Source organism: Salvelinus namaycush, unplaced genomic scaffold (genome assembly GCF_016432855.1).
Source record: "Salvelinus namaycush isolate Seneca unplaced genomic scaffold, SaNama_1.0 Scaffold1539, whole genome shotgun sequence".
Taxonomy (NCBI): domain Eukaryota; kingdom Metazoa; phylum Chordata; class Actinopteri; order Salmoniformes; family Salmonidae; genus Salvelinus; species Salvelinus namaycush.
The window spans coordinates 7,501-28,719 of NW_024058274.1; the positions used below are offsets into that span (position 1 = coordinate 7,501).

At 43.4% G+C, this 21,219-nt stretch overlaps 1 protein-coding gene across 1 annotated transcript in view; it reads right to left on the minus strand.

Annotated features, from left to right (window-relative positions):
- The window catches only part of LOC120036992 (serine/threonine-protein kinase MARK2-like), a gene marked incomplete at its 3' end in the record, with an annotated part of 55,907 nt that overhangs the window by 7,441 nt on the left and 27,247 nt on the right, over nucleotides 1-21,219 (minus strand). The window contains exons 3-9 of the mRNA XM_038983230.1: nucleotides 9,663-9,716; nucleotides 5,989-6,037; nucleotides 5,675-5,740; nucleotides 4,575-4,645; nucleotides 4,392-4,448; nucleotides 2,776-3,012; nucleotides 1,774-1,893 (exon numbers count right to left, since the gene is read on the minus strand). Of these exons, the coding sequence (XP_038839158.1) occupies nucleotides 1,774-1,893; nucleotides 2,776-3,012; nucleotides 4,392-4,448; nucleotides 4,575-4,645; nucleotides 5,675-5,740; nucleotides 5,989-6,037; nucleotides 9,663-9,716 (654 nt within the window). The remainder of the gene's footprint in view (nucleotides 1-1,773; nucleotides 1,894-2,775; nucleotides 3,013-4,391; nucleotides 4,449-4,574; nucleotides 4,646-5,674; nucleotides 5,741-5,988; nucleotides 6,038-9,662; nucleotides 9,717-21,219) is intronic.

Sequence of the window (21,219 nt, forward strand, 5' to 3'; positions counted from 1 at the left end):
AGAGGAAGAGGAGAGGAAGAGAGGCAGAGGAGAGGAAGAGAGGAAGACAGGCAGAGGAAGACAGGCAGAGGAGAGGAAGAGAGGCAGAGGAGAGGAAGACAGGCAGAGGAGAGGCGGAGGAGAGGGAGAGGGGCAGAGGAGAGGAAGAGAGGCAGAGGAGAGGAAGAGAGGCAGAGGAGAGGAAGAGAGGCAGAGGAGAGGAAGAGGGGCAGAGGAGAGGAAGAGGGGCAGAGGAGAGGAAGAGAGGCAGAGGAGAGGAAGAGAGGAAGAGGGGCAGAGGAGAGGAAGAGGGGCAGAGGAGAGGAAGAGAGGCAGAGGAGAGGAAGAGAGGCAGAGGAGAGGAAGAGGGGCAGAGGAGAGGAAGAGAGGCAGAGGAGAGGCGGAGGAGAGGAAGAGAGGCAGAGGAGAGGAGAGAGGAACAGAGGGAAGAGAGGCAGAGGAGAGGAAGAAAGGCAGAGGAGAGGAAGAGAGGCAGAGGAGAGGAAGAGAGGCAGAGGAGAGGAAGAGAGGAAGACAGGCAGAGGAAGACAGGCAGAGGAGAGGAAGAGAGGCAGAGGAGAGGAAGACAGGCAGAGGAGAGGCGGAGGAGAGGGAGAGGGGCAGAGGAGAGGAAGAGAGGCAGAGGAGAGGAAGAGAGGCAGAGGAGAGGAAGAGAGGCAGAGGAGAGGAAGAGGGGCAGAGGAGAGGAAGAGGGGCAGAGGAGAGGAAGAGAGGCAGAGGAGAGGAAGAGAGGAAGAGGGGCAGAGGAGAGGAAGAGGGGCAGAGGAGAGGAAGAGGGGCAGAGGAGAGGAAGAGGGGCAGAGGAGAGGAAGAGAGGCAGAGGAGAGGAAGAGGGGCAGAGGAGAGGAAGAGAGGCAGAGGAGAGGCGGAGGAGAGGAAGAGAGGCAGAGGAGAGGAGGAGAGGCAGAGGAGAGGAAGAGAGGCAGAGGAGAGGAAGAAAGGCAGAGGAGAGGCAGAGGAGAGGAAGAGAGGCAGAGGAGAGGAAGAGAGGCAGAGGAGAGAAAGAGAGGCAGAGGAGAGGCGGAGGAGAGAAAGAGAGGCAGAGGAGAGGCGGAGGAGAGGAGAGGAAGAGAGGCAGAGGAGAGGAAGAGAGGCAGAGGACAGGAAGAGGGGCAGAGGAGAGGAAGAGGGGCAGAGGAGAGGAAGAGGGGCAGAGGAGAGGAAGAGAGGCAGAGGAAAGGAAGAGAGGCAGAGGAGAGGAAGAGAGGCAGAGGAGAGGAAGAGAGGCAGAGGAGAGGAAGAGGGGCAGAGGAGAGGAAGAGAGGCAGAGGAGAGGAAGAGGGGCAGAGGAGAGGAAGAGAGGCAGAGGAGAGGCGGAGGAGAGGAAGAGAGGCGGAGGAGAGGAAGACAGGCAGAGGAGAGGCAGAGGAGAGGAAGAGAGGAGAGGAAGAGAGGAGAGGAAGAGAGGCAGAGGAGAGAAAGAGAGGCAGAGGAGAGAAAGAGCGGCAGAGGAGAGGAAGAGCGGCAGAGGAGAGGAAGAGCGGCAGAGGAGAGGAAGAGAGCAGAGGAGAGGAAGAGAGGCAGAGGAGAGGAAGAGAGGCAGAGGAGAGGAAGAGAGGCAGAGGAGAGGAGGCGAAGAGAGTAAAGGGTATAATGTAGAAAAGATGGAGAGGGGAACAGAGAAGGGAAACAGAGAGGGACAACTGTAGCTCACACAAAGAAAACAGGAAGTATTTAAATATTCAGGTTAGGAAACATTTTATAGCCAGGTGACATGTCAGGGGTGAAAGGTGAGTGGTCACAGAGGTCAGGGGTTAAAGGTGACTGACTGACCTCCAGGCTGCCTCTCTTGGTGGGGTTGAGGATCAGGAACTTCTTCAGTAGGTTTTCACAGTCTGTAGACATGTAGAACGGAATACGATACTTCCCCCTCAACACGCGCTCTCTCAACTCCTATAGGGGGAGAGAGATGGGAGAGGTCAGAGGTCAGTCTGTAGACATGTAGAACGGAATACGATACTTCCCCCTCAACACGCGCTCTCTCAACTCCTATAGGGGGAGAGAGATGGGAGAGGTCAGAGGTCAGTCTGTAGAAATGTAGAACGGAATACGATACTTCCCCCTCAACACGTGCTCTCTCAACTCCTATAGGGGGAGAGAGATGGGAGAGGTCAGAGGTCAGTCTGTAGAAATGTAGAACGGAATACGATACTTCCCCCTCAACACGCGCTCTCTCAACTCCTATAGGGGGAGAGAGATGGGAGAGGTCAGAGGTCAGTCTGTAGACATGTAGAACAGGATAAGGTATTTCCATAGAGATAGATAGAGGACTCATCTTTGTATCCTTGCCATTATAGGGTCTGTGACAGCCTCAATGGCGCTGCCCGTGCTATCTCCATTTTAAAGTAGTACATTTTCTTCTTCACGATTGGCTGATCCCTCCTGATGACCCGGTTGAACATGACTCCAACCAATGAAGCTGCCCATGGTAATACTGCCTTTTGGCCACTAGAGGCCTCTGTCATTCTCTATGAGTATTTCCCCCTCAACTCATATAGGGGGAGACAGAGGAGCGATTAGGGGTACGAGGTCAGGAGTTAAGGGTTAGAGAGGTCAGTCTGTAGAACAGAATACAGTCTTGACAAATCTCAAGATCTCACACACACACACACCCCTCTCTATGTCACCATCACACACCCCTCTCTATGTCACCATCACACACCCCTCTCTATGTCACCATCACACACCCCTCTATGTCACCATCACACACCCCTCTCTATGTCACCATCTCACACACCCGCCCGCGCACCCCTCCCTCCATCTCCCCACACACACCTTGAGGTTCTGTCCATCGAAGGGCAGCGACCCTGACACCAGCGTGTACAGGATGACCCCCAGGCTCCAGACGTCCACCTCTGGCCCGTCGTACTTCTTCCCCTGGAACAGCTCTGGGGCGGCGTAGGGAGGAGAACCACAGAACGTGTCCAGCTTACTGCCCATTACGAACTCATTACTGAAGCCAAAGTCTGCTATCTTGATGTTCATGTCAGAGTCCAGGAGTAGGTTCTCAGCCTGGTGGGGAGAGGAGAGAGGAGGGGGGAGAGAGGAGGGGGGGATCAGATCAGTTTGTGCTTTAGCCAGTCAGCCTGGTCCCAGATCTGTTTGTGCTTTAGCCAGTTAGCCTGGTCCCAGATCAGTTTGTGCTTTAGCCAGTCAGCCTGGTCCCAGATCTGTTTGTGCTCCAGCCAGTTAGCCTGGTCCCAGATCAGTTAGTGCTCTAGCCAGTTAGCCTGGTCCCAGATCAGTGTGATGCCAGTTAGCCTGGTCCCAGATCAGTTAGTGCTCCAGCCAGTTAGCCTGGTCCCAGATCAGTGTGTGCTCTTTCCAGTCAGCCTGGTCCTAGATCAGTTAGTGCTCTTTCCAACTCAGTCTTGTTGCCACTGATAGGATGGATAGGATATGGACTAGCTTAATCTAGCCTCTGATTTAGGGTCAGATATTTGGATTCCCATAATGATTAGGGTTAAGAATGTGACTCAATTAACCTGATCCTAGATCTGTGGTTAAGACTGACTACCAGTGGTGTAAAGTACTCAGGTAAAAATACTTTAAAGTATTTAACGCAGAGCATTAGAACTTTAAACTATACATGGCCGAGCAGAGAAGGCTGTGTTGCCTAGCAACAGGAAGGTGTTCTCTGCGCGAGCGCTCAGCGTGAAATAGAACACGATGACATCATCAGACAAGAGACAACTCTGAACACACAGACACCGATGGGCGAGTAACTGTTAGGAGCCTGTGTGAAGGTCATAGTTCAAGCTCTTCCGGCCGTAGACCCCAGCCCGTAGCCCCCAGCCTGTAAGCCCCCAGCCTGTAAGTCCCCAGCCCGTAGCCCCCAGCCTGTAAGCCCCCAGCCTGTAAGTCCCCAGCCTGTAAGTCCCCAGCCTGTAAGCCCCCAGCCCGTAGCCCCCAGCCCGTAGCCCCCAGCCCGTAGTCCCCAGCCCGTAGCCCCCAGCTACTTAGTCCCCAGCTACTTAGTCCCCAGCTACTTAGTCCCCAGCTACTTAGTCCCCAGCTACTTAGTCCCCAGCTACTTAGTCCCCAGCTACTTAGTCCCCAGCTACTTAGTCCCCAGCTACTTAGTCCCCAGCTACTTAGTCCCCAGCTACTTAGTCCCCAGCTACTTAGTCCCCAGCTACTTAGTCCCCAGACCGTAGCCCCCAGCCCGGGTTAGGGTTGCGTAACAGTGAAATAACGGTGTGTGTGCAGTATTTGTGTGTGTGTGTGTGTGTGTGTGTGTAAATGTTAACAAGTCAGCTGGGTGACTGATAGGTCTATGGGCCAATGAGGGAGGGAGACATTTATAGAGGCGGGACTTGGTCAAAGAGACAAGTAGCGCGCGCACACACACACACACACATGCGCTATAGTGTGTAGAGGGAGAGTCTCACCTTCAGATCTCTGTGGACAATACACTTCTGGTGACAGTACTGGACCGCTGACACGATCTATACAGGGATGGAGAGAAGGATTGAGGAGGAAAGAACAAGTGAGCAAATAAACCCCATCTCTCTCATTCACACACACACACACACACACACACACACACACACACACACACACTTGCTCCTCACCTGTCTGAATTTGGCACGCGCCTCCTTTTCTTTCATCCTCCCGTGAGCGACCAGGTAATCAAACACCTCGCCTGGAGGACAGAGGAGAGGAGCGAGGGGGGAGAGGAGGGAGAGGAGAGAAGAGGGAGTAGAGAGAGGAGGAGAGGAGAGAGTGGAGAGAGGGGGAGAGGGGAGAAGAGGGAGGGAGGAGAGAGAGGAGGAGAGGGGGAGAGGAGAGAAGCGGGGAGAGGAGAGAAGGGGGAGAAAGGAGGGAGAGGAGCGAGTGGAGAGGAGAGAGGGGGGAGAGGAGAGAGTGGAGAGAGGGGGAGAGGAGAGAGAGGAGGAGAGGAGAGAAGCGGGGACAGGAGAGAGTGGAGAGGAGCGGGGAGAGGAGAGGGGGGAGAGGAGAGAGAGGAGAGGAGAGAAGGGGGGAGAGAAGAGAAGGGGGAGAAAGGAGGGAGAGGAGCGAGTGGAGAGGAGAGAGGGGGGAGAGGAGATAAGCGGGGAGAGGAGAGAAAGGAGGGAGAGGAGAGAGTGGAGAGGAGCGGGGAGAAAGGGGGGAGAGGAGAGAAGAGGGGAGAGGAGAGAGTGGGGAGAGGAGAGAGAGGAGAAAGGGGGGAGAGGAGGGAGAGGAGAGAAGCGGGGAGAGGAGAGAGGGAGGAGAGAAGAAGAGAGAGAAGAGAAGTGAGGGGGAGAGGAGAGAGGGGGAAGAAAGGGGGGAGAGGAGAGAAGCGAGCGAGAGGAGAAGAGAGAAAAGCGGGCGAGAGGAGAAGAGAGAGAAGCGAGGGGGAGAGGAGAGAGGGGGAAGAAAGGGGAGAGGGGGAGGAGAGGGGAGAGAGGAGCGAGGGATGATAGGAGAAGAGGAGCGAGGGATGATAGGAGGAGAGGAGCGAGGGATGATAGGAGGAGAGGAGCCAGGGATGATAGGAGGAGAGGAGCGAGGGATGATAGGAGGAGAGGAAGGATGAGAGAAGAGAAACATTCACAGAAAGGTAGCAGTTCTTCAGTTCTCCTGTATGAAGGCTACATAGCTATCAAATAGTGAAACACAAGGGGGAATCATTTAACTGTTGCACACAGATGACTCAGGGGAAGTATTTTGGACGCGGGCACACACTCACCTCCACTGGCATACTCCATGACCAGGTACAATGTCTTCTCCGTCTCGATCACCTCAAATAACTTCACTGTTGAAGGGAGAGGGTTGGCGGGAGGGAGAGAGGGGAGGAGGGAGAGAGGGGGAGAGAGGGAGAAAAAGGGATAATTATTTTGATTCAATCACCTATAGCAGCATAGCTCGGTTCAAGATTCTTTAGCGTGATTCCAGTTCATTGACTCATGATTCAGATTCACTTATCTATGACAGGATGACAAATGACTCATGATTCAGATTCACTTGTCTATGACAGGATCACTAATAATTGAGTCAACTCACCTATGTTAGGATGATTCAACAGCTTCATGATTCTCACTTCTCGGAAGAGCTGAAGAGGACAGAGAAGATAGTCATCACTGTGTGTGTGTGTGTGTGTGTGTGTATAGTGTATGTAGTGTGTATATAGTGTGTGTAGTGCATGTAGTGTGTATGTAGTGTGTGTAGTGCATGTAGTGTGTGTGTAGTGCATGTAGTGTGTGTGTGTGTGTGTAGTGCATGTAGTGTGTATGTAGTGTGTGTAGTGCATGTAGTGTGTATGTAGTGTGTGTAGTGCATGTAGTGTGTATGTAGTGTGTGTAGTGCATGTAGTGTGTATGTAGTGTGTGTAGTGCATGTAGTGTGTATGTAGTGTGTGTAGTGCATGTAGTGTGTGTAGTGCATGTAGTGTGTGTAGTGCATGTAGTGTGTATGTAGTGTGTGTAGTGCATGTAGTGTGTGTATGTATATATATCTATCTCATACTCTGCTACAGGGGATCCCTATAGTCCCCTCATGAAATGTAATTAAGGCTGGTTCCCTGTAATTAGGTCTCTCTGAGATCTAGACCACTTCAGAAAGAAATGGATGGAGAGCGAGAGAGCGCGGGGGAGAGCGCTGGGTAGAGCGCGGGGGAGAGCGCGGGAGAGAGCGCGGGGGAGAGCGCGGGGGAGAGCGCGGGGGAGAGCGCGGGGGAGAGCGCGGGGGAGAGCGCGGGGGAGAGCGCGGGGGAGAGCGCGGGAGAGAGCGCGGGAGAGAGCGCGGGAGAGAGCGCGGGGGAGAGCGCAGGGTAGAGCGCGGGGGAGAGCGCAGGGTAGAGCGCGGGGGAGAGCGCAGGAGAGAGTGGGAGAGAGAGCGGGAGAGAGAGCGGGAGAGAGAGCGGGAGAGAGAGCGGGAGAGAGAGCGGGGGAGAGTGTGTAGTGTGTAGTGTATAGTGTGTAGTGTGTAGTGTGTAGTGTGTATCGTGTGTAGTGTGTATAGTGTGTAGTGTGTGTATCGTGTATAGTGTGTAGTGTGTATAGTGTATAGTGTGTAGTGCATAGTGTATAGTGTGTATAGTGTATATAGTGTGTAGTGCATAGTGTATAGTGTGTATAGTGTGTAGTGTGTATAGTGTATATAGTGTGTATAGTGTGTAGTGTGTGTATAGTGTGTAGTGCATAGTGTGTAGTGTGTGTATAGTGTATAGTGTGTGGTGTGTAGTGTGTATAGTGTGTGTATAGTGTATAGTGTGTGTGGTGTGTAGTGTGTGTAGTGTGTATAGTGTGTAGTGTGTGTGTAGTGTATATAGTGTATAGTGTGTAGTGTGTATATAGTGTATAGTGTGTAGTGTGTATAGTGTATAGTGTGTAGTGTGTATATAGTGTATAGTGTGTATCGTGTGTAATGTATAGTGTATAGTGTGTAGTGTGTGGTGTGTATATAGTGTATAGTGTGTAGTGTATAGTGTATAGTGTGTGTATAGTGTATAGTGTGTGTGGTGTGTAGTGTGTGTAGTGTGTATAGTGTGTAGTGTGTGTGTAGTGTATAGTGTGTATAGTGTATAGTGTGTATAGTGTGTAGTGTGTGTAGTGTGTATAGTGTGTATAGTGTGTATAGTGTATATAGTGTATAGTGTGTGTGTAGTGTATAGTGTGTAGTGTGTGTGTAGTGTATAGTGTGTAGTGTGTGTAGTGTGTATAGTGTGTAGTGTGTGTGTAGTGTATATAGTGTATAGTGTGTAGTGTGTGTATAGTGTATATAGTGTGTAGTGTGTGTATAGTGTATATAGTGTATAGTGTGTAGTACATAGTGTATAGTGTGTGTGTAGTGTATAGTGTGTAGTGTGTGTAGTGTGTATAGTGTGTAGTGTGTGTGTAGTGTATATAGTGTGTAGTGTGTGTATAGTGTATATAGTGTATAGTGTGTAGTGCATAGTGTATAGTGTGTAGTGTGTATAGTGTGTAGTGTATATAGTGTATATAGTGTATAGTGTATATAGTGTGTTATGTTGTGTGTAATGTTGTGTATAGTGTGTGCAGTGTGTTGTATGGTATGTAGTGTGTAGTGTGTGTATAGTGTGCATAGTGTGTAGTGTGTATAGTGTGTAGTATGTAGTGTATAGTGTGTATAGTGTGTAGTGTGTATAGTGTGTAGTATGTAGTGTATAGTGTGTATAGTGCATAGTGTGTAGTGTATAGTGTGTAGTGTGTATCGTGTATCGTGTGTAGTGTGTAGTGTATAGTGTGTATAGTGTATAGTGTGTAGTGTGTAGTGTGTGTGGTGTGTAGTGTGTATAGTGTGTATAGTGTGTAGCGTGTATAGTGTGTATAGTGTATAGTGTGTATAGTGTGTAGTGTGTATAGTGTGTATAGTGTGTAGCGTGTGTAGCGTGTATAGTGTGTATAGTGTGTATAGTGTGTAGTGTGTGTGTAGTGTATATAGTGTGTATAGTGTATAGTGTGTAGCGTGTATAGTGTATAGTGTGTATAGTGTGTATAGTGTGTAGTGTGTGTATAGTGTATAGTGTGTATAGTGTGTTATGTTGTGTGTAATGTTGTGTATAGTGTGTGCAGTGTGTTGTATGGTATGTAGTGTGTAGTGTGTGTATAGTGTGCATAGTGTGTAGTGTGTATAGTGTGTAGTATGTAGTGTATAGTGTGTAGTGTGTATAGTGTGTATAGTGTGTAGTATGTAGTGTATAGTGTGTATAGTGCATAGTGTGTAGTGTATAGTGTGTAGTGTGTATCGTGTATAGTGTGTAGTGTGTATAGTGTATAGTGTGTAGTGTGTAGTGTGTGTGGTGTGTAGTGTGTATAGTGTGTAGTGTGTATAGTGTGTATAGTGTGTATAGTGTATAGTGTGTATAGTGTGTAGTGTGTATAGTGTGTATAGTGTGTAGTGTGTATAGTGTGTATAGTGTGTATAGTGTGTAGTGTGTGTGTAGTGTATATAGTGTGTATAGTGTATAGTGTGTAGCGTGTATAGTGTGTATAGTGTATAGTGTATAGTGTGTATAGTGTGTATAGTGTGTAGTGTGTGTATAGTGTATAGTGTGTATAGTGTGTAGCGTGTATAGTGTGTGTGTAGTGTATATAGTGTGTATAGTGTGTAGTGTGTGTGTAGTGTATAGTGTGTGTAGTGTATATAGTGTGTATAGTGTGTAGCGTGTATAGTGTATATAGTGTGTATAGTGTGTAGTGTATAGTGTGTAGTGTGTGTGTAGTGTATAGTGTGTAGTGTGTGTAGTGTGTATAGTGTGTAGTGTGTGTGTAGTGTATATAGTGTGTATAGTGTGTAGTGTATATAGTGTGTATAGTGTGTAGTGTGTGTGTAGTGTATATAGTGTGTAGTGTGTATAGTGTGTAGTGTGTGTGTAGTGTATATAGTGTGTAGTGTGTATAGTGTGTAGTGTGTGTGGTGTATATAGTGTGTAGTGTATATAGTGTGTAGTGTATATAGTGTGTAGTGTATATAGTGTGTAGTGTGTATAGTGTGTAGTGTATATAGTGTGTAGTGTGTATAGTGTGTAGTGTGTATAGTGTGTAGTGTGTATAGTGTGTAGTGTGTATAGTGTGTAGTGTGTATAGTGTGTAGTGTGTATAGTGTGTAGTGTGTAGTGTGTATAGTGTGTAGTGTATATAGTGTGTAGTGTATATAGTGTGTAGTGTGTATAATGTGTAGTGTGTATAATGTGTAGTGTGCATAGTGGGACTCACTTTCTGCAGACTGGAAGAGTTGAGTTGTGTTTTATCAATAATCTTAACAGCCACCTGGAAATGATACACACTACATTACTCTACATTACATTACACTACATTACATGATACACACTACATTGCACTACATTACATGATACACACTACATTACACTACATTACATTGCATTACATGATACACACTACATTACATGATACACACTACATTACTCTACATTACATTGCATTACATGATACACACTACATTACATGATACACACTACATTACTCTACATTACATGATACACACTACATTACACTACATTACATTGCATTACATGATACACACTACATTACATGATACACACTACATTACACTACATTACATTACATGATACACACTACATTACACTACATTACATTACACTACATTACATGATACACACTACATTACACTACATTACATTACATGATACACACTACATTACACTACATTACATTACACTACATTACATGATACACACTACATTACACTACATTACATTACACTACATTACATGATACACACTACATTACTCTACATTACATTGCATTACATGATACACACTACATTACATGATACACACTACATTACTCTACATTACATGATACACACTACATTACTCTACATTACATGATACACACTACATTACACTACATTACATTACACTACATTACATGATACACACTACATTACACTACATTACATTACACACACTACATTACTCTACATGACATTGCATGATACACACTACATTACATGATACACACTACATTACTCTACATTACATGATACACACTACATTACATGATACACACTACATTACATTACATTACATGATACACACTACATTACTCTACATTACATTGCATTACATGATACACACTACATTACACTACATTACATTACTCTACATTATATGATACACACTACATTACATTACACTACATGATACACACTACATTACACTACACTACATTACTCTACATTACATTACACTACATTACATGATACACACTACATTACTCTACATTACATTACACTACATTACATGATACACACTACATTACTCTACATTACATTACACTACATTACATGATACACACTACATTACTCTACATTACATGATACACACTACATTACACTACATTACATGATACACACTACATTACTCGACATTACATGATACACACTACATTACTCTACATTACATGATACACACTACATTACATTGCATTACATGATACACACTACATTACATGATACACACTACATTACACTACATTACATTACACTACATTACATGATACACACTACATTACACTACATTACATTACACTACATTACATGATACACACTACATTACACTACATTACTCTACATTACATGATACACACTACATTACTCTACATTACATTGCATTACATGATACACACTACATTACTCTACATTACATTGCATTACATGATACACACTACATTACATGATACACACTACATTACACTACATTACATTACACTACATTACATGATACACACTACATTACACTACATTACATTACACTACATTACATGATACACACTACATTACTCTACATTACATGATACACACTACATTACATTGCATTACATGATACACACTACATTACATGATACACACTACATTACACTACATTACATTACACTACATTACATGATACACACTACATTACACTACATTACATTACACTACATTACATGATACACACTACATTACACTACATTACTCTACATTACATGATACACACTACATTACTCTACATTACATTGCATTACATGATACACACTACATTACATGATACACACTACATTACACTACATTACATTACACTACATTACATGATACACACTACATTACACTACATTACATTACAGTACATTACATGATACACACTACATTACACTACATTACATTACACTACATTACATGATACACACTACATTACACTACATTACATGATACACACTACATTACACTACATTACATTACACTACATTACATGATACACACTACATTACTCTACATTACATGATACACACTACATTACTCTACATTAAATTGCATTACATGATACACACTACATTACATGATACACACTACATTACTCTACATTACATGATACACACTACATTACATGATACACACTACATTACACTACATTACATTACACTACATTACATGATACACACTACATTACACTACATTACATTACACTACATTACATGATACACACTACATTACTCTACATTACATTGCATTACATGATACACACTACATTACATGATACACACTACATTACTCTACATTACATGATACACACTACATTACACTACATTACATGATACACACTACATTACTCTACATTACATTGCATTACATGATACACACTACATTACATGATACACACTACATTACTCTACATTACATGATACACACTACATTACATGATACACACTACATTACATGATACACACTACATTACATGATACACACTACATTACATGATACACACTACATTACATGATACACACTACATTACATGATACACACTACATTACATGATACACACTACATTACATGATACACACTACATTACATGATACACACTACATTACATGATACACACTACATTACATGATACACACTACATTACTCTACATTACATGATACACACTACATTACTCTACATTACATTGCATTACATGATACACACTACATTACATTACATTACATTGCATTACATGATACACACTACATTACACTACATTACATGATACACACTACATTACTCTACATTACATTGCATTACATGATACACACTACATTACTCTACATTACATTGCATTACATGATACACACTACATTACACTACATTACATGATACACACTACATTACTCTACATTACATTGCATTACATGATACACACTACATTACATGATACACACTACATTACTCTACATTACATGATACACACTACATTACTCTACATTACATTGCATTACATGATACACACTACATTACTCTACATTACATTGCATTACATGATACACACTACATTACATGATACACACTACATTACTCTACATTACATGATACACACTACATTACATGATACACACTACATTACACTACATTACATGATACACACTACATTACTCTACATTACATGATACACACTACATTACTCTACATTACATTGCATTACATGATACACACTACATTACTCTACATTACATTGCATTACATGATACACACTACATTACATGATACACACTACATTACTCTACATTACATGATACACACTACATTACTCTACATTACATTGCATTACATGATACACACTACATTACATTACATTACTCTACATTATATGATACACACTACATTACACTACATTACATGATACACACTACATTACATGATACACACTACATTACTCTACATTACATTACACTACATTACATGATACACACTACATTACATTACACTACATTACATGATACACACTACATTACATGATACACACTACATTACATGATACACACTACATTACACTACATTACATGATACACACTACATTACATGATACACACTACATTACTCTACATTACATGATACACACTACATTACATTACATTACATGATACACACTACATTACATGATACACACTACATTACATTACACTACATTACATGATACACACTACATTACATGATACACACTACATTACTCTACATTACACTACATTACATGATACACACTACATTACTCTACATTACACTACATTACATGATACACACTACATTACACTACATTACATTACACTACATTACATGATACACACTACATTACTCTACACTACATGATACACACTACATTACTCTACATTACATGATACACACTACATTACATTACATTACATGATACACACTACATTACATGATACACACTACATTACATTACTCTACATTACATGATACACACTACATTACATTACACTACATTACATGATACACACTACATTACATGATACACACTACATTACACTACATTACATGATACACACTACATTACTCTACATTACATTACACTACATTACATGATACACACTACATTACTCTACATTACACTACATCACACTATACACACTACATTACATTACACTATACACACTACATTACACTATACACACTACATTACACTATACACACTACATTACACTACTCAACAGACATAACACACTACACACACTACACACTACATTAAACTACATTAGACTCAGCAGACAGAGAGACCAATGTGCACAACACCTTGACAAAGCCAAAGAATTCAAACAAAGGAAGACATTAACAACAAGTGACTATAGCCTGGCCATAGAGACGGACCAATGTACAGACTCAGTGACTATAGCCTGGCCATAGAGACAGACCAATGTACAGACTCAGTGACTATAGCCTGGCCATAGAGACAGACCAATGTACAGACTCAGTGACTATAGCCTGGCCATAGAGACAGACCAATGTACAGACTCAGTGACTATAGCCTGGCCATAGAGACAGACCAATGTACAGACTCAGTGACTATAGCCTGGCCATAGAGACAGACCAATGTACAGACTCAGTGACTATAGCCTGGCCATAGAGACAGACCAATGTACAGACTCAGTGACTATAGCCTGGCCATAGAGACAGACCAATGTACAGACTCAGTGACTATAGCCTGGCCATAGAGACAGACCAATGTACAGACTCAGTGACTATAGCCTGGCCATAGAGACAGACCAATGTACAGACTCAGTGACTATAGCCTGGCCATAGAGACAGACCAATGTACAGACTCAGTGACCATAGCCTGGCCATAGAGACAGACCAATGTACAGACTCAGTGACTATAGCCTGGCCATAGAGACAGACCAATGTACAGACTCAGTGACTATAGCCTGGCCATAGAGACAGACCAATGTACAGACTCAGTGACTATAGCCTGGCCATAGAGACAGACCAATGTACAGACTCAGTGACTATAGCCTGGCCATAGAGACGGACCAATGTACAGACTCAGTGACTATAGCCTGGCCATAGAGACGGACCAATGTACAGACTCAGTGACTATAGCCTGGCCATAGAGACGGACCAATGTACAGACTCAGTGACTATAGCCTGGCCATAGAGACGGACCAATGTACAGACTCAGTGACTATAGCCTGGCCATAGAGACGGACCAATGTACAGACTCAGTGACTATAGCCTGGCCATAGAGACGGACCAATGTACAGACTCAGTGACTATAGCCTGGCCATAGAGACGGACCAATGTACAGACTCAGTGACTATAGCCTGGCCATAGAGACGGACCAATGTACAGACTCAGTGACTATAGCCTGGCCATAGAGACGGACCAATGTACAGACTCAGTGACTATAGCCTGGCCATAGAGACGGACCAATGTACAGACTCAGTGACTATAGCCTGGCCATAGAGACGGACCAATGTACAGACTCAGTGACTATAGCCTGGCCATAGAGACGGACCAATGTACAGACTCAGTGACTATAGCCTGGCCATAGAGACGGACCAATGTACAGACTCAGTGACTATAGCCTGGCCATAGAGACGGACCAATGTACAGACTCAGTGACTATAGCCTGGCCATAGAGACGGACCAATGTACAGACTCAGTGACTATAGCCTGGCCATAGAGACGGACCAATGTACAGACTCAGTGACTATAGCCTGGCCATAGAGACGGACCAATGTACAGACTCAGTGACTATAGCCTGGCCATAGAGACAGACCAATGTACAGACTCAGTGACTATAGCCTGGCCATAGAGACAGACCAATGTACAGACTCAGTGACTATAGCCTGGCCATAGAGACAGACCAATGTACAGACTCAGTGACTATAGCCTGGCCATAGAGACAGACCAATGTACAGACTCAGTGACTATAGCCTGGCCATAGAGACAGACCAATGTACAGACTCAGTGACTATAGCCTGGCCATAGAGACGGACCAATGTACAGACTCAGTGACTATAGCCTGGCCATAGAGACGGACCAATGTACAGACTCAGTGACTATAGCCTGGCCATAGAGACGGACCAATGTACAGACTCAGTGACTATAGCCTGGCCATAGAGACGGACCAATGTACAGACTCAGTGACTATAGCCTGGCCATAGAGACGGACCAATGTACAGACTCAGTGACTATAGCCTGGCCATAGAGACGGACCAATGTACAGACTCAGTGACTATAGCCTGGCCATAGAGACGGACCAATGTACAGACTCAGTGACTATAGCCTGGCCATAGAGACGGACCAATGTACAGACTCAGTGACTATAGCCTGGCCATAGAGACGGACCAATGTACAGACTCAGTGACTATAGCCTGGCCATAGAGACGGACCAATGTACACTCAGTGACTATAGCCTGGCCATAGAGACGGACCAATGTACAGACTCAGTGACTATAGCCTGGCCATAGAGACAGACCAATGTACAGACTCAGTGACTATAGCCTGGCCATAGAGACAGACCAATGTACAGACTCAGTGACTATAGCCTGGCCATAGAGACGGACCAATGTACAGACTCAGTGACTATAGCCTGGCCATAGAGACGGACCAATGTACAGACTCAGTGACTATAGCCTGGCCATAGAGACAGACCAATGTACAGACTCAGTGACTATAGCCTGGCCATAGAGACAGACCAATGTACAGACTCAGTGACTATAGCCTGGCCATAGAGACAGACCAATGTACAGACTCAGTGACTATAGCCTGGCCATAGAGACAGACCAATGTACAGACTCAGTGACTATAGCCTGGCCATAGAGACAGACCAATGTACAGACTCAGTGACTATAGCCTGGCCATAGAGACAGACCAATGTACAGACTCAGTGATTATAGCCTGGCCATAGAGACAGACCAATGTACAGACTAGAGGTCGACCGATTAATCGGATTTGGCCGATTTCAAGTTTTCATAACAATCGGAAATCTTTTTTTTTTTTTTTTTTTACACTTTTATTTAACTAGGCAAGTCAGTTAAGAACACATTCTTATTTTCAATGACGGCCTAGGAACGGTGGGTTAACTGCCTCGTTCAGGGGCAGAACAACAGATTTATACCTTGTCAGCTCAGGGATTCAATCTTGCAACCTTACGGTTAACTAGTCCAACGCTCTAACTCCCTGATTACATTGCACTCCACGAGGAGCCTGCCTGTTACGCGAATGCAGTAAGAAGCCAAGGTAAGTTGCTAGCTAGCATTAAACTTATCTTATAAAAAACAATCAATCAATCATAATCACTAGTTAACTACACATGGTTGATGATATTACTAGTTTAACTAGCGTGTCCTGCGTTGCATATCGATGCGGTGCGCATTCGCGAAACAGGACTGTCGTTGCTCCAACGTGTACCTAACCATAAACATCAATGCCTTTCTTCAAATCAATACACAAGTATATATTTTTAAACCTGCATATTTAGTTAATATTGCCTGCTAACATGAATTTATTTTAAATAGGAAAATTATGTCACTTCTCTTGCAACAAAGTCAGGGTATATGCAGCAGTTTGGGCCGCCTGGCTCGTTGCGAACTGTGTGAAGACTATTTCTTCCTAACAAAGACAGCCAACTTCGCCAAACGGGGGATGATTTAACAAAAGCACATTTGCGAAAAAAGCACAATCGTTGCACGACTTGTACCTGACCATAAACATCAATGCCTTTCTTAAAATCAATACACGGAAGTATATATTTTTAAACCTGCATATTTAGCTAAAAGAAATCCTGGTTAGCAGGCAATATTAACCAGGTGAAATTGTGTCACTTCTCTTGCGTTCATTGCACGCAGAGTCAGGGTATATGCAACAGTTTGGGCCGCCTGGCTCTTTGCGAACTAATTTGCCAGAATTTTACGTAATTATGACATAACATTGAAGGTTGTGCAATGCAACAGGAATATTTAGACTTATGGATGCCACCGGTTAGATAAAATACGGAACGGTTCCGTATTTCACTGAAAGAATAAACGTTTTGTTTTCGAGATGATAGTTTCCGGATTCAACCATATTAATGACCAAAGGCTCGTATTTCTGTGTGTTATTATGTTATAATTAAGTCTATGATTTGATAGAGCAGTCTGAGCGATGGTAGGCACCAGCAGCACTTTCGTGCGTTTGCCAGCAACTCTTCGTTGTGCTTCAAGCATTGAGCTGTTTATGACTTCAAGCCTATCAACTCCCGAGATTAGGCTGGTGTAACCAATGTGAAATGGCTAGCTAGTTAGCGGGGTGCGCGCTAATAGCGTTTCAAACGCCACTCGCTCTGAGACTTGGAGTAGTTATTCCCCTTGCTCTGCATGGGTAACACTGCTTCGAGGGTGGCTGTTGTCGATGTGTTCCTGGTTCGAGCCCAGGTAAGAGCGAGGAGAGGGACGGAAGCTATACTGTTACACTGGCAATACTAAAGTGCCTATAAGAACATCCAATAGTCAAAGGTATATGAAATACAAAATGGTATAGAGAGAAATAGTCCTATAATTCCTATAATAACTACAACCTAAAACTTCTTACCTGGGAATATTGAAGACTCATGTTAAAAAGGAAATACCAGCTTTCATATGTTCTCATGTTCTGAGCAAGGAACTTAAACGTTAGCTTTTTTACATGTCACATATTGCACTTTTACTTTCTTCTCCAACACTTTGTTTTTGCATTATTTAAACCAAATTGAACATGTTTCATTATTTATTTGAGGCTACATTGATTTTATTGATGTATTACATTTAGGTAAAATAAGTGTTCATTCAGTATTGTTGTAATTGTCATTATTACAAATAAATAAATAAAAATCGGCCGATTAATCGGTATCGGCCTTTTTTGGTCCTCCAATAATCGGTATCGGCGTTGAAAAATCATAATCGGTCGACCTCTAGTACAGACTCAGTGACCATAGCCTGGCCATAGAGACAGACCAATGTACAGACTCAGTGACTATAGCCTGGCCATAGAGACAGGACACCACAGAAACACATGGACGGTCAGAGAAGACAGACTATGTGGGTCAGGTGACTAGAGAATGAGCAGCACTTCCTACTCCACATTTGACTCAGATGCATTTATCTCCTGAAATGTAAAGAAAGAACTGCCTGTCGAGGAGAACACTTGCATTTTGTTAGGGAAAAATGTAAGAGACAGTAGATCTAGCTGGTCTGTCATAATATAACAGAGACAGTAGATCTAGCTGGTCTGTCATATTATAACAGAGACAGTAGATCTAGCTGGTCTGTCATAATTTAACAGAGACAGTAGATCTAGCTGGTCTGTCATAATATAACAGAGACAGTAGATCTAGCTGGTCTGTCATAATATAACAGAGACAGTAGATCTAGCTGGTCTGTCATAATATAACAGAGACAGTAGATCTAGCTGGTCTGTCATAATATAACAGAGACAGTAGATCTAGCTGGTCTGTCATAATATAACAGAGACAGTAGATCTAGCTGGTCTGTCATAATATAACAGAGACACTATATCTAGCTGGTCTGTTATATTATAACAGAGACAGTAGATCTAGCTGGTCTGTCATATTATAACAGAGACAGTAGATCTAGCTGGTCTGTCATAATATAACAGAGACAGTAGATCTAGCTGGTCTGTCATATTATAACAGAGACAGTAGATCTAGCTGGTCTGTCATAATATAACAGACAGTAGATCTAGCTGGTCTGTCATAATATAACAGAGACAGTAGATCTAGCTGGTCTGTCATAATATAACAGAGACAGTAGATCTAGCTGGTCTGTCATAATATAACAGAGACAGTATATCCATGTCATACAGGAGACCTCGTAGATTTAAATTTCTCAATTGTTGCCATTTAATTTTTTTAATATACAGTGCATTCGGAAAGTATTCAGACCCCTTGACTTTTACCACATTTTGTTACAGCTTTCTAAAATTGATTTCATAATTTCCCCCTCAATCTACACACAGTAACCCATCATGACAAAGCAAACATTTTTGAATTTTTTTGCAAATTCATTAAAAAATTAAAACAGAAATATCACATTTACATAAGTATTCAGACGCTTTACTCAGTACTTTGTTGAAGCACCTTTGGCAGCGATTACAGCCTCAAGTCTTCTTGGGTATGATGCTACAAGCTTGGCACACCTGTATTTGGGGAGTTTCTCCCATTCTTCTCTGTAGATCCTCTCAATCTCTGTCAGGTTGGATGAGGAGTGTCGCTGCACAGCTATTTTCAGGTCTCTCCAGAGATGTTCGATCGGGTTCAAGTCTGGGCTCTGGCTGAGCCACTCAAGGACATTCAGAGACTTGTCCCGAAATCAGTCCTGCATTGTTTTGGCTGTGTGCTGGAAGGTGCCCCGTCGCCCCAGTCTGAGGTCCTGAGCGCTCTGGAGCAGGTTTTCATCAAGGATCTCTCTGTACTTTGCTCCGTTCATCTTTGCCTCAATCCTGACTAGTCTCCCAGTCCTTACCACTGAAAAACATCCCCACAGCATGATGCTGCCACCACCATGTTTCACCATAGGGATGGTGCCAGGTTTCCTCCAGACATGACACTTGACATTCAGGCCAGAGTTCAATCTTGGTTTTATTAGACCAGAAAGTCTTGTTTCTCATGGTCTGAGAGTCTTTAGGTGCCTTTTGGCAAACTCCAAGCGGGCTGTGGCTGTTATGTGCCTTTTACTGAGGAGTGGCTCCCGTCTGGCCACTCTACCATAAAGGCCTGAATGGTGGAGTGCTGCAGAGATGGTTGTCCTTCTGGAAGGTTCTCCCATCTCCACAGAGGAAGTCTGGAGCTCTGTCAGAGTGACCATTGGGTTCTTGGTCACCTCCCTGACCAAGACCCTTCTTCCCCGATTGCTGTTTGGCCGGGCAGCCAGCTCTAGGAAGACTCTTGGTGGTTCCAAACGTCTTTCATTTTATATTAATGGAGGCCACTGTGTTCTTGGGAACCTTCAACGCTGCAGAAATGTTTTGGTACCCTTCCCCAGATCTGTGCCTCGACACAATCCAGTCTCTGATCTCTACGGACAATTCCTTCAACCTCATGGCTTGGTTTTTAGACAGGTGTGTGTCTTTCCAAATCATGTCCAATCAATTGAATTTTTCACAGGTGGACTCCAATCAAGTTGTAGAAACATCTCAAGGATGATCATTGGAAACAGGATGGACCAGAGCTCAATTTCGAGTCTCATAGCAAAGGGTCTGAATACATATGTAAATAAGGTTTCTGTTTAAAAATTTTAATACATTTGCAATACTTTCCAAAACCCTGTTTTTTCTTTGTCATTATGGGGTATTGTGTGTAGATTGCTGAGATTTTTTAAATAATTTAATCCATTTTAGAATAAGGCTGTAAAGTAACAAAATGTGGAAAAAGTCAGTGGGTCTGAATACTTTCACAAGACACTGTGTATTGTTATTGTTCAAACATATTGTTAAGTTTATGTAAT